We start from the raw sequence: 13433 nt of genomic DNA, 5'->3' as shown, positions 1-13433 counted from the left end.
AAATCAAGACAGTTTGCATACATCAATGTTAGTAGAGAGAAGGTTTCCTTGTTTGGTTGTTGTTGTTTTTTTTCCCTCTTTACAATATTCAACTGCAAAACACACAATAAATTAATAAATTAACACACAAGCAATCTGCAAATGCTTTACAGTAGTAGCAATAACAGTGGTTAAAAAATGATCTCTACTAGTACAGTACGTCAACCCAGTGACAGTCTGACAGTAGATCTGAGCAGTGTTTTCCATATTGCCCAGTCTGGCTGTCATTTAACATACTAAAAATCACAATCTACCACAATACATACACAGCTCTTTTGCTTACAACAAGTCTCTCTAGATAATAAATTACACATCCATTTCACTTCAGAGAGTGACAGGGAGACAGGCTTTTCTTCAGTCTTTTTTTTTCCTCTCTCGTTTTTCTTGTTGTGAATCACAGTTCAGCCGGGAAGGGCCAGTGCAACTCAAACTGCCTGCCTACCCATTTTATGAATGGTTCATAAAAATCCAATCTGGGAATTCAAAAAGGAATAAAACACACACTGTAATAAACCTAGCTTAATTTAGGCTGACCCCCATCACTTGCTCACACTTATCAGTAAAAATAATGATAAAAAGAATACAAAAAGCAGTAAAAATGGTAGAAAAACATTAAGAAGTAAATCTTAATGAAATCATCAATAATACCATCTTGCACTGCATGGCCACACAAGTAATATTAAGATGAAAGAGGGATTCACCCTTCAGTGGTTCCAGCCCACAATGAAATACTGGACTTAAGTTGAACTACAAACTGATGACTCAGTTGTCCGAAATACATTATGGCTCTTCCTTGAGTAACATTATGAATAATTCAATTTCTCCAAGGCAAAATTTACAGTTTTAACTGAAATGAAAAAGTAAGGCAATTCAAACAAATACAGAACGTTAGGAAATTAAGAAAACATTCTTTTTCTCAACGATTTTTAAGTGACTATGATCACTGGCAAATCTTCATGGCAGGTTGCTTTTGCAAGACTAGCACAACGTTAAGTTACTGTAGTGCACTTTTTGTGTCAGACAGGTGCACCAAATTCCTAACAGTCAACAAGATGCACTGCAAATATGTCATTCTATTAATAATTTACATACAGGAAACAATTATTCTTCAGAGACATTGCTGTAGTGTGTGGCGTATCAAAGACCGAAGACATAGATCAGTGAATGGTTGAATTCTGGAAAACATAAATATACTATTCTCCTTCTACTTAGCTTTTGTTTATAGTCTGTCGAGATAGAGAGAGATAAAGAGGGGGGAGAGAGAGAGAACATATCCAACTTCTTGAAAAGCACACCTCCTGCTTTATTGTCCTGCTTGTTCTTCCTCCAACTCATTACGTTTCTTGGTCACTTTACATTTACAATGAAATGTATTAGAATATTACCTGAAGTGAATTGACCACTGAGGTCGAACCTACAAACATACAAGACACTTCTTCTTCTCATCTGTCTTGTTTTCTTCATTCTGTACATCTGGTCATTTACTGACTTTGTACCTGCATTGAAATAATTGGCCTGCCATCCAGCCTGACAGCTTTTAAACATGGTTTGGGCTCACACTTAATTGAAACTGAGGCAACAGTCATGTACGGTTATCATTAGGGTTTCTGACACAGGCCTCTACGTATTTGTAAGCCTGTATTTCTCCCCCTCCTCTTACCAGACATGCACTGCTAAGCTGAAATGATAGCCTGCAGTGAAAATAATCTCTTTACTGCTTCTGCAAGACTCAGCACAAATGATAGATTGAAGTGAAAAGAGAAAATCTGCCTGCATGCCAAAATTAGAGTGCATCTTGGCATTCCTGAGACTAGTAAGCATACTCTTTCAGTATCTTAATATGGTTATCAACCAGTTAGCCTCTGCTACTCTTTTAAATGGCAGCGATTGGTTAAATTACCTGCTAGATGCAAACTGTTGCCGGGCAGTTGGGTGGGACAGCTTTGATGAAACACTTGCAATTTACAGTATTAAGGATGGATTGATGAGTTAGAATGATATTTTTCATACACAATAGCAATTGTCCATACAATGTTAGAACAGTTGCATGAAGAGCTTTGGCAGGGCGCTTCACCTGTAAGGCCTGATATCCTGCATGTTAGCAGTGCACTGTAGTAATAATCACAGAGAACAGGCAAAGGATAGGTTATGGCTTTTAGTCCAATTACTTCAGTCTTAAACAAGCCCAACCAATATTCACAGTGTTGATAGAAACATGATACTGGAGATGCTTGTCTTAAGATTGGAATTTGTTTGTTTTTGTTGTCTTTTTTTTTTTTTTAAACAGGTCAGTGTCAGGACTTGACCCCCTTGGCAGGTTCAGTAGACTGTCGCACATCGGTCCACTCCTGCATGGTGCTCTGCAGGGCTTGGGTCTTCTCCTTGTCAACCTGCACATAGTCCACCTTCTCATCAGAGGTCACAGAGGATGTAGAGGGCTGTGAAAAAATAAATAAGGCAAGAGTGAGGCTATGGCCTGAGGGAAGACTGCACTGTGGTAGAAATGATACCAAATGCTGAAACAAATGAAGTCTACAATCATCTGGTTACTTTTCTGTGTGGGCTGGGTGACCCAGGTTGAAAGTCCAGTGCCAAGTAGTCCACGTTGCCGCATTTCCTAGGAGCCGGGCTGCTGGTGCCACTCACGGCTGGCGAGGTAGACGCTGGGTTCTGCTAATGGGAACAGGAGGGATGTTTCATTTGCACAGGGTGCAGTGAATAAGTGTAGCACGCAAACAAGTAGATCATTAAAACAAAGAACACAATGTGCTCTCCCGATTTCTCCTCCAGCCACTGGGACTTACCATAGCCACATAATTCTCTTCGCTGTCTGCAGAGTCAGTGCTGGTGATGCTTTGTGTGGAGATAGGTCGACAGTGCTGGGAGGACATGGAGTTCATAGCAGCCCTGAAGCAAAGCAGACAAGACTGTGAGTGCTTCTACCTTCTGACCTCAGGCAAAAACAGAATACAACACCAATCTGTACAATCAAACTGTGTGCGTGAGTGTTAGTGGCCTTGGGTAACCTAGCTTGAATGACTGATATCAGACTCACATGGGCCGTGTCCAGGACATGGTGACTGGGCTCTTAAATGGCAGCTCATCAATGATCCCATTGTTCTTCAAATCAAGAGGTGTTGGCTTCGCTGTGGAAAACAAGAGCAGACTCTGTCAACAAAAATCACTGTCAAACAATGTGGCTTATTTGAGACCAAAATGGTGATTAAAAAAAGGAAAATCCAGATGTTCACAGAACATTCACAGACCAGTGAAAACTCTGCTGTCAAAAACTCACATTTCCTGTTAGGTTTGAGGTTGCGGTTGATGGGTGGCGGCGTGACATCACTGAGACGGCTGGGCCGGTGACACAGGGATGCGCTGCTTCCCTTACGGGCAGGTAATGTTGCAGAGAATCCTGGGAAATCAAAGTGATGGGGCCCAGGGCTCATAGGGATGTAGATATTCTTAGGACTGTCAGCTTGGGCAGCACTGAGTGGCGAGGAGCCAGGATTCATGGGCACATAGTTGTCATCTGAGTTGCCGCTGTCTGAGCGAGTCAGAGGGGTTTTGGTTCTCTAGTGTCAACAGAGACAGAGGGCACATGACTGTCTTAGACATTCCCAGTTCAAAATTGCAGGGAAAATGCAACACTCGGTTGGAATAAGTAGAAATGCTTTTTCTATCTATGTAGTTCATGACTTTGCTCTGACAGTGTCTGACTGAGGGGAGAGTGACTCACCAGATATGAGCTGAACCCATCATTGACAGACTCCACGGACTGGCCTGAGTTGTTGAAATGGATGGGATGGTGATGGCTGTTAGTTTCAAAGGAGGAGCCTGTGGAGAGAGCAAAGCAGTGAAATCAATATTTACCACTGCCTTACACTCTAAAAGGGAAAAAAAATACTCCTCAAGTGAAATAGTACAATGACAAAGTCAGACATTGCACAAAAAACATTGCAATACAAGCTGATTTTGGCAAAAAGTCTTAACATTTCAAGAAAAAAACTCATGTTTCTAATGCAACACACAGAATGGAAATGATATTTGATTAAATGCTTCATTGGGTTGTAATTAGTCTTTGTGGCACAGGTGTGTGAACAGCCTGTAGCCTCACAAACAAGGGTCACAGGTCAATTTTTGTTATGGTTTTACGAGGCCTGAGCATAAGCTAGGCAAAGCAGAGAAGAGAGCAAACTGAGAGGCCATGCATTGTGTCTGTGAGTGCTTTTTTTAATTGCTTATCAGCCTGGAACGAGGCATTCTGGAACAGGCTGTATGGCTTGAATTTCATTAGCGTCTCAACAGAACAGTGTCTGCTAGACTGGCCCCTTTGTTTCTGCTCAGCTGCTAGTGTCAAATCAGTAAAATGAGAGATAGAGGAAGAAGGAAAGAGTGAGAGAAAGAGGGGGGAGGAAGAGGAAGTGCAAAGTCACTGCAATACCACAAGAGGATGGACTGATCAAGTCAGACTTTCATTTGAAAACAGGAAATAGGTGAATTGCATGACTGTATGAGTCAACTGAGGTTCTGTTTATAGATTTATGTTAAATCGGTTAAACCACAGGTTGCAATCAGTGTACCTCTGTGTAGCCTGATGTTCTCGACAGCGGGGAGAGTATTCCTACGTGGGATGACTGACACTGCAGGCGTCATCTCTCCATTCTGGCTCCCTACTGACTGGGGACTCCCCCACTGCCCTTCTGACCCCTGGCTAGGTTTAGGGGGCCTTGGAGGAGGAGCACCGGAGGTCTCAGAGCTGGACGGAGTCAAGGCATTGTGATTCTTATCAAACGTCCGGGGTATTTGATAGAAGGAACCAGGTGTCGTCGGAAGGTCATAATTGTCAGTTGGACGCTCGTTGCTGTGCATGGTGGCGAGGGCATTGCAGGGTGTTTTGAAGGTGTAAACCTCCTCATTTTCTAGCTCCGGCTCACCTAGACCACTGTGAGCCGGTGCCTCAGAACTGTAACCACGTGGGAGTACATAACATGCCTCTTGGGGAGAGTCATCATGCACTGGTAACTGGTGTTTTCCTGGCTTGGGTAGGCTGTAGAAGCCATGCATCTGAGTACCCATGCCATTTGAACAGTGAGAAAAACCATGGGAGAGCTTCTGCACCGCAGAGTCACTACCCATAAACAGATTGCTTCGTGTGGCTTGGGAGAAACTGGCACTCCTGCAACAAACAAATAAAGACATACTCATATACACTTTATATGTATACCATCCACAGTGACAAAAAGCTGTGTCACACTTTTATACCGGCCTTTCTGAAAAAGTGGTTGACAAACACCTATTCTTACAATGGCATTAAAAAATATTCTTGTAATTGCTCAAATAGCCACTAGATGGCACCATAGTACTTCAGAGGAAGGCTATATAGCAAAGCATACATTTAAAAAATAACATACCTCTGCATCAGTACCTGGTGAGTACCTACACCTATTTTTTAACATTTCCTTGATAAGCTGATTTGTTTTCATGTTTTCCAGCATTCCAGTTGACATGTTGACATATTAAGAGGAAAAATGCTATGCCTTTCCCACAGTTTCTCAGCCTCTGTTAGGCACCCTAGGGACATGCCTCATTTATTCTGGCTCCTTTGTAGGACTTGACCTTGAGTGCCAAATAGAGCAACTCTACAGCTTAGACATTTCTAGTCAGTTAGCTGAGTAAAGGCCCGACTTAGTTGGTCAATGCAAAGATGAGATATTCTCAATGAGTTGTTACTAATCTCTATTGAAGATATTTTATGCATACATTTTAGGTAGACTGCAGGTTTCTAATGGTTATATTCAATCTTGATTATACATGTAACAATTTCGAATGAGTAATGCATCATTGTAATGCAATTAATATTGACATAACATTTTGCTTCCTATGACTACATTTTTTTTTATGTCGGATGGTGAGCTGTGTTCCATCAATTCCTCTTTTCTGTCTCCTCAGGATTTTAATCATCAGTCAATAATTTTGTTAATTACTCTGCCTTCCATCACTGTGGCTGCATGGGGGCTTTTTGAATTCATACCACCGGTGATCAGACTAGTGGAGTCTCATTCTGATGTGAATCATACCCCACCACCAGATGCCTGTCTTAATTAGCAGACCCACAGAGCAAAAGCAAGTGAGGGACTGACAGAAATATCTGCATAAAGCTGATGAGATGGATTGTGAGGTTTGATTTCCTGGGTTTCACAGAGGTCCAACACAGCAGATTTATGTTCAAGTCGTGTGGCTGAGAGGGCAGTTCTACCCTGGGCGAGTCTAAACCTGTAGGGGTGATGAATTGCAGCCTCAACCTCATTGATCATCTGCTGTGTCGGCTATCTGCTGAATGGCATCATTATTAAAGCTGCCTTTTGATTCTTGGAAGCGAACATGATGGCAGCAGGAGCTGAGGTGAATGTTAATGGAAAACTCAGGAGTGCATTTAATATAAACACTATATCCTTTTGTTCTCCTGCTGAGAATTAAGCAGAGATAGACATACTCATAGTATATACTGTATATAGTTAGTCTATAATTTTAGTATTATGTTGTAGTGTACATTTTTGGCCTTTCGCTATTTAAAGGTTTAATCACTAGTCTGCTTTATAGCACTATTGGAATTGGAAAAAATACATTTTTGTAAATAAAATTAGTTTGGTAAAAGATTTTTTGACCTCTGGATTTAGGCTTACCTGCTACACACAGACAAACATTTGTTCAAGATTATCATGATTTATAATCTTATTACTCATTTTACACTAGAGTTCAATTCACTGTTATATAATAATAGCTAGAATAACACATTTTTTATTTGCACTTCCTCAATCAGAGCTCTTGTACAAGACATAATCTTTCCACAATGCTCTATCACACACACATGCACACAAAGCAGTTGGATAATTTTCCCTCTGTAACAGTAGTTTTAACCCTTAGGGGCTTCTAAGCTGAGGAAGCGCTGTAAACCTGTATGTTGACCTGCATTAACGGATAACAGGAAACTGACACAGGACGCCTGAGGGTCGTGACCTTTACCGTGCACTCTCTGTCTTCCTGCTCATGCACTGGTGGAGGAGGAGGTAGTCCTGGGGTGCACTGTTGGACAGGGAGCTGTGGTGTGAGTGGCGCACAGGCACATCAAAGGTGAAGAGAACTGGCTGGCTGGAGTGGATGGGGGCAGACGACTTTCGTTCTCCAGTCAGAGGAGCCATAGGGGTGTTGAAATCTGCTCCGACAGAACGGGGCATATGGTGTAACCTGCCATCTGCATATAGGAGAAATAGAGTTATTGATTGTTTAACTGAGAAAGGTTTTTTTCACAAAAGCTATCTTAGGCTTTGTTTTGAGAATACAGCAGTAGTTCTCTTGGTGCCTTCAGACATCTCGCACAGTCTCATGCTATGGACAATTAGACAAGTAACCATCCCTTAAACACTTTCCTTGTGTTATCACAATCCCTGAAGTCAAAGGACAGTGTGTAATACATTTGATGGTTTTAAGCCTTTGCATGACCTTGCCTTGCATGGAGTCTTGGAGTCAGTAGCTTTCAGTCTGCTCACTAATCAATAGAGAAGAGGGATCTCTCTCAAGGGAGGAGAGAAAACAGTATCCTTCTGCTTTTTTGGGCTGCAGGGTGTGAGTGGTTCAACAGCACACGATCTGAGATATCCTTTTTGACCAGGGTCAGTGTGCTTTGTTTGATTTTATTGAGTGACCATTGTTTTGCACAGTGGGACTGTGTGAACAACATGGCCTTACAGTCTTATTGTTTCTTTGTGACAGCTCTGATATCTACATTGAAAAGCTTAAAAGAAAAAGACAAATCTGAAATGGAGATGCTGCAAATAGACTGGGCAGGAGGCCAAAATGAGGAGGCGCACACTGAGCTGTAGGAGTAGAGAGTGGGCGGCCCACTGATCCATCGACCCATGGTGCTGTGTGCAACACTAGCTGATGGGAGAGAGGGAAAAAATTCCACGAATCATCTTGCGTGTAAATGGTCTCAAGCATTTCTCTATTGTTCTCTTTAATATTCCAGGGATCTCACTGACTCTATAAGTCAACTTAAGCCCTCCACCAGCCCCTTTGATCCACTTCCAGCATCTTTTTTAAAATCTGTTTTTCATTTTTGAACAGATGACATATTTTCAATAGAAAACTACTCTCTCCAGACTGGTATCTTTCCCACTGCGTGAGTAACATGGACCCAATTACACTAAGGCCATTCTCTAACTTCACCTTCCTGGGTAAATTTATTGAGAAGGTTGTATATCAGCAACTGAACAGCTATCTTACAAATAGTAATAATATATACAATAAATTGAAGTCTGGTTTCTACATTTCTCATAGCACAGAAACTGCTCTTTTAACAGTTGTTAATGACATAATAATCAACAGTGATAATTTAAAAAAATTTAGTCATAATACTCCTTGACCTAAGATCAGCATTTGATACAGTGGATCATGGTCCTGCCCATCCTGCTGGATAAGCTAAGAAACCAGGTGGGTCTGTCTGATATGGTTCACTAATGGTTCACCAGTTTCGCCAGTGCATAAACAGTTTCATTTTCACACTTGGAGACTTCCTCTCCAACAAACACAAATAAGTGTGTGGGGAGCATCTAGACTCCATCCTTGATCCTCTCCTTTTCAACCTATACATGCTTTCCCTTGGCTACACTTCAATAGCGTAACATCAGCTATCATAATTATGCCGATGACACACAGCTTCTCATCTCACTACCCTCTGATGATTTGCACCCCATCAACTCGCAAGTCAACTGCTCGGAAGAAATTAACCACCGGATGGCTGTCAACTTCCTTGAGCTGAACTAAGAGAAAACTGAGATTTTGTTTGTGGTTGCTAAACCCAATAGGTAGCTGGTCTGTGAGTACCTGGAATCTAGATAATTAAAAACAAGTGTACAGATCAAAAACCTAGGGGTAATCATGAATGGCAATCAATGGCATCAGCAAGGTTGCCTTTTACCAATTATCTCCAAAATCAAAGCTTTTATTTCTCAGTGTGACTCAGAGAAACTCATTCATGCATTTATCAAGAGCAGGATGGATTATTGCAATTCCCTCTTCATATGCCTTCCAACCAAAACATCCATAGATTACAATTTATCTCAAATCCAGAGCCATACAAGTACTAACCAGAGCACCATAAAAACAAAAAATCAGACCGCATAACTCGAATCCTCTGAAACTTTCATTGGCTCCCTTTTGTCTTCAGAATACAATTCATTCTCCTTTTGGTGTACAAAGCACTTAATGGTATGGCTCCACAGTACATATCAGACATGCTATCAGTATACAACCCCAACAAATCTCTCAGGTCACAAAGTGGCAATCTCCTCCACGTGCCTAGAGCATTTTCAAAATCAAAATAGCATTTAGCATTCATGCATCTAAAGAATGGAACAGTTTCCTACTAATCTACTAATCATACTCATCTTAGACTTGCTAGACTAGACTTGCACTGTTCTTTAAAAAGCAAATTAAAAACCTTCCTATTCAGTCACGCATTTTCTTGAAGGAACTCAATATGTGTTTGTATGTGTCTATGTATGTGCATGAATGTATGGATGTACTGTATGTATGTTTATGTTAGCACATTTTATTTTATTATTATGTAAAGCACTTTGCATAATTGAATTTAATTGACTCTTTCCAAAAACGAACCTCCCTCTCACTGTATGGCAAGTGCAAGATTTGACATGATATTGATATAACAAAGAGGAGATAAAACAATCTCAAACGGGGCTGCAAGTAATGATTATGTTCATTATCAATTAATCATAGAATTCAACTAATGAATGCCTATCAGCTAAACAACTAATTTAAATATGAATCTGAAAAGTAACGTCCTATGTTTTTGCTTTTTTCTAAAGGGACACACATGCCTTTTCTCTTTCTTCGACTATCCTCTTCCTCCTCTATCAGACCTTTATAAAGGCATCTCAGGGGTCAAACTGCTCTTTAAGAAGAGGACAATGTTCCATGACTCATGATGTGAGCTAACCATACAGAGGGACCACAGCCACTGTGACAACCAGAAAACACACACAAATGTAGTGTGTGTATGCTTGTGGGGTGGTTGAAGGGCGGGGTATTCTGGAGCCCATTTAGCTGAATGAGGTCACATCCATGCCTGAGGGGGAAAAGGCCTCTGCTGTGGGGTCTCCAAGCCAGTGGACATCAGTGAGATGCCCGGGCCCACAGCCACACAGGCAGGGACTCCCCCCAGTGATCCTCAATTACACCATTGTTCTGAGTGATTCCACTCTCCCTAGGCTGGTTAGGCATCATCTCCTTTCTCCACAAAAAGCTTTGTAAAAGCTTTCATCCAGTGTGGTGAGAACTAGGCCCACTAACATGGGTAGATATATTGATTTGTTGTAGAAAGACAGTTCCTCCCCCCTGCCAGAGTGGAGAGCTGCATGGAAAAATACAAGCAGGCTTGATGACATTAATGCAGAGGAGACAACAAAACTTCAAAAGTAAAAAGCAAAATGTAATCTCATTCATTCTGATGGGGGTGTGTGTACATATGAACATGCTTTTCTGTGTGCCTTAAATGATGTTTGATTAAGTACTGCACATGACTGTCAGAATCAGAATGAGATGAAAGACGACTGATCCAGCCTGCTGGTGGAATAGCCTACATGGTTCATCACTGACACTAATGGGTCTGATGATGTATGTTACCACTGGGAAGCGATTCCATCAACTCAGTAGAACCATAACACAGAAACAGAGAAAAGAGTAGAAAATAAAAAAAAACTGGTGCCTCTAGTAATATTTCCTCCACTGGCTACTGTAATGCAACACTCAATGTTAGGTGGTACAATATTTATTAATCAAAGTGAGAAATAATTATATTACATCTTACCAAAAAAGTCTGGTGGGGCTGGCCCAAATAAAATTAAGGCTAATTATAGTTAATACAGTTGATGAGTCTGATATCATTACCATAAACTATTTTATCTTAAACTAAGCTGAAACCTTAACATCAAACAAGCATTTAAAAGAGACAAAGCATTTTTCCCATGACATTCCTCAGCTTGAAACAAACATAAGAGTATCAACAACGATGCACTAAAAGACCCTTTTGGTTGGTGAACAACATATGGCTTTTCTGGGTCAAAGAGCAACTAAGTTCATGAGCAATTTTCCAATTATGCTCTGTAATACATCACCTACTGTCTCATCTGCTCTGTGGCCATAATCTAATAGAAGCCGGCTGCTTGTCTCAGGGGGCCAAAATTAGAACCCTGCTAGATCACGAAAGACAAGAACGTCTTTGTAGGGTGCTCATTTCCTCTCAGTCCGGCTAGAATTAGAGAAGGACATATGATAATCTAATCTGAAATAAGATATAAAAATAGAAAATACCACTGACCTATTGAATTTCATGAAAGGACCTCTGATGGAAGCATGGACGAAGAGGAAGTATTTCAATTCTCTCAATACAGCAGTTGCATGCTGTTATCAAGATTGCAATCACCCCTTAAATATTCCATAAAAGATAATGATCAAAGGTACGTAGAACTGCCTTCATTTTGAGAATGAAAAAGAAAGTGCAATTTCCTTAATGGTTTCACAAGAGATTGCACTTAAAAATATGGCCTTTGGGTTGAGACAGCTACAGTGAGTGTTGCAAATTAACCTCAGATATGTCAAGGCTCTGCAGGGTGGTCTGGTGGTGGTGGGGGATGCCATCTTGTGACACAAAGGTCAGGCAATAGGTTTGATCCCCCATGGGTCCTGTCAAAGTGTCCTTGAGAAAAGCCTGTACCTGCTCACTCAATGCAAGTCAGCCTGGTAAAGAGCACCAGCTAAATGGACAAAAGTATATAGACACATTATTTGTTGTCCTGCATGAATCAGACAGACCAGTGGGCCTCTAAAGCCACACTGTGTCCTCAGATTCCACATAGTGGAGGCCATTTGCATGCATGATTAGTGGGGGGTTGGGAGCTATCCATGATACTGACATAACTGGATAAAGGAGATGCAAGCTGCAGGTACACACTGAGGAGAGCTGTTAGCACTGGGGGAGCATGACACCCCACAGGAAAAAGGGAAAATGGCCTCCTCTGCGCTGCTTGTGAGTCTGAAATGAACAAAGTGACATGGCTGTTTCATTCCCCCCTAGAAAACAGCTACAAAGAGTATTAAGCAGAGCAGACACACAGAAGCATTCCCTGATCACATTACTCCCCTGTGCCTGCCTGCACCACAGCATCATGTGAGCACCGCCTATCGACCGCACTGCGTCACCAATTTGCCTCAAAACACTGGAATGATCAATCACCTAAAAGGCTCAGGCTTGTCTAGGCCAATGAATTACAGAGTTTGGCAAACGTTTAAAACAGCAGCTCATTTTCAACACTGTGACCTAATTTTCTTCAAGGCGATGGTTGGATAAATACTGCAGCTGTGCAACAGCAGGGTGGACACAGATGAGAAGTGAAAAAGACAATTTTTTGGTGGAGGCTGAGTGTTGGTTTTTATTCTCTCATTGGAAAAAGAGATACCTGAAAAGCGCTGTGCTGCTGCCTACAGCCAAACAAGCCAAAAATAAAAGGATGATTTGCTCTGACAGTATGGTGCATTACATAATAAGCTTGGTGTGGCAACACAGAAGTCATAATGAATGGAGAATATAAAACTGTATCCTCTCAATTATAATAGCTACTGTACAAATGCAGCCAGGATGCTCTATAGGCCTTGACCTGTATATTTAGGATAATGTAGGAAAAGACATGGGCAGGATACAAGAGGAGCAGACTGGTTTACAATCACTCAAATAAACCTGCATTTTGTCAGGGTGAATATATTACATTCTGAGCTTTACATGAAACCTGGTGATCTGGTTACAGTGCTGACCACAGTTGAGTTACCCAACACAAGAAACCTGATCACACAAGTTAGGTTTTTGGGAAAAAGCTAATAGACTCTGAGTTAAGTGATGCATTTGTATTGTACAGTTTGTAGGAGAAAATTACTATCAAATGTCCATTGGTATATAACAAACAACACAGATACTGTATGTTAATGGCAACAATTCAAACCTGCCACCAAATTGAAGATGAAAAATGACAAAGCATACTAAGTCTATGACGAAAAAAAAATATAGACAGTAAGTGAATCATGTCAGAAAGTATGTATTTAGTATTAAATTATATAAATCAAAAAACTGCATTTTCAAGCAGGATTTCACTTGAAAATTCTGATTTTACGGTATATTTTTATGCATAACAACAACATGAAATTCTAGGTATTAGATTGATTTTACAACATTACACAACTGCTTGGATGATTTTGGTCTGTCACATTTAGTGAAATTCTTGTCCTTGTGAGGGAAGTTTATGTGTTGCCAACACCGGTCACAT

At 41.0% G+C, this 13433-nt stretch overlaps 1 protein-coding gene across 1 annotated transcript in view; it reads right to left on the bottom strand.

Annotated features, from left to right (window-relative positions):
- Nucleotides 1-2206: 2206 nt before the first annotated feature.
- The window catches only part of LOC133980677 (probable asparagine--tRNA ligase, mitochondrial), a 42304-nt gene continuing 31077 nt past the window's right edge, over nucleotides 2207-13433 (bottom strand). The window contains exons 9-17 of the mRNA XM_062419450.1: nucleotides 7332-7359; nucleotides 7066-7287; nucleotides 4623-5218; nucleotides 3779-3876; nucleotides 3335-3614; nucleotides 3095-3185; nucleotides 2844-2946; nucleotides 2590-2712; nucleotides 2207-2477 (exon numbers count right to left, since the gene is read on the bottom strand). Coding sequence (XP_062275434.1) covers nucleotides 2334-2477; nucleotides 2590-2712; nucleotides 2844-2946; nucleotides 3095-3185; nucleotides 3335-3614; nucleotides 3779-3876; nucleotides 4623-5218; nucleotides 7066-7287; nucleotides 7332-7359 — 1685 coding nt within the window. The 3' untranslated portion in view covers nucleotides 2207-2333. The remainder of the gene's footprint in view (nucleotides 2478-2589; nucleotides 2713-2843; nucleotides 2947-3094; nucleotides 3186-3334; nucleotides 3615-3778; nucleotides 3877-4622; nucleotides 5219-7065; nucleotides 7288-7331; nucleotides 7360-13433) is intronic.

Source organism: Scomber scombrus, chromosome 5 (assembly GCF_963691925.1).
Source record: "Scomber scombrus chromosome 5, fScoSco1.1, whole genome shotgun sequence".
In the NCBI taxonomy this organism is placed as follows: Eukaryota; Metazoa; Chordata; class Actinopteri; order Scombriformes; family Scombridae; genus Scomber; species Scomber scombrus.
The sequence above is the reverse complement of the archived record's forward strand: the minus strand, read 5'-3'. Positions and strand labels throughout refer to the sequence as shown.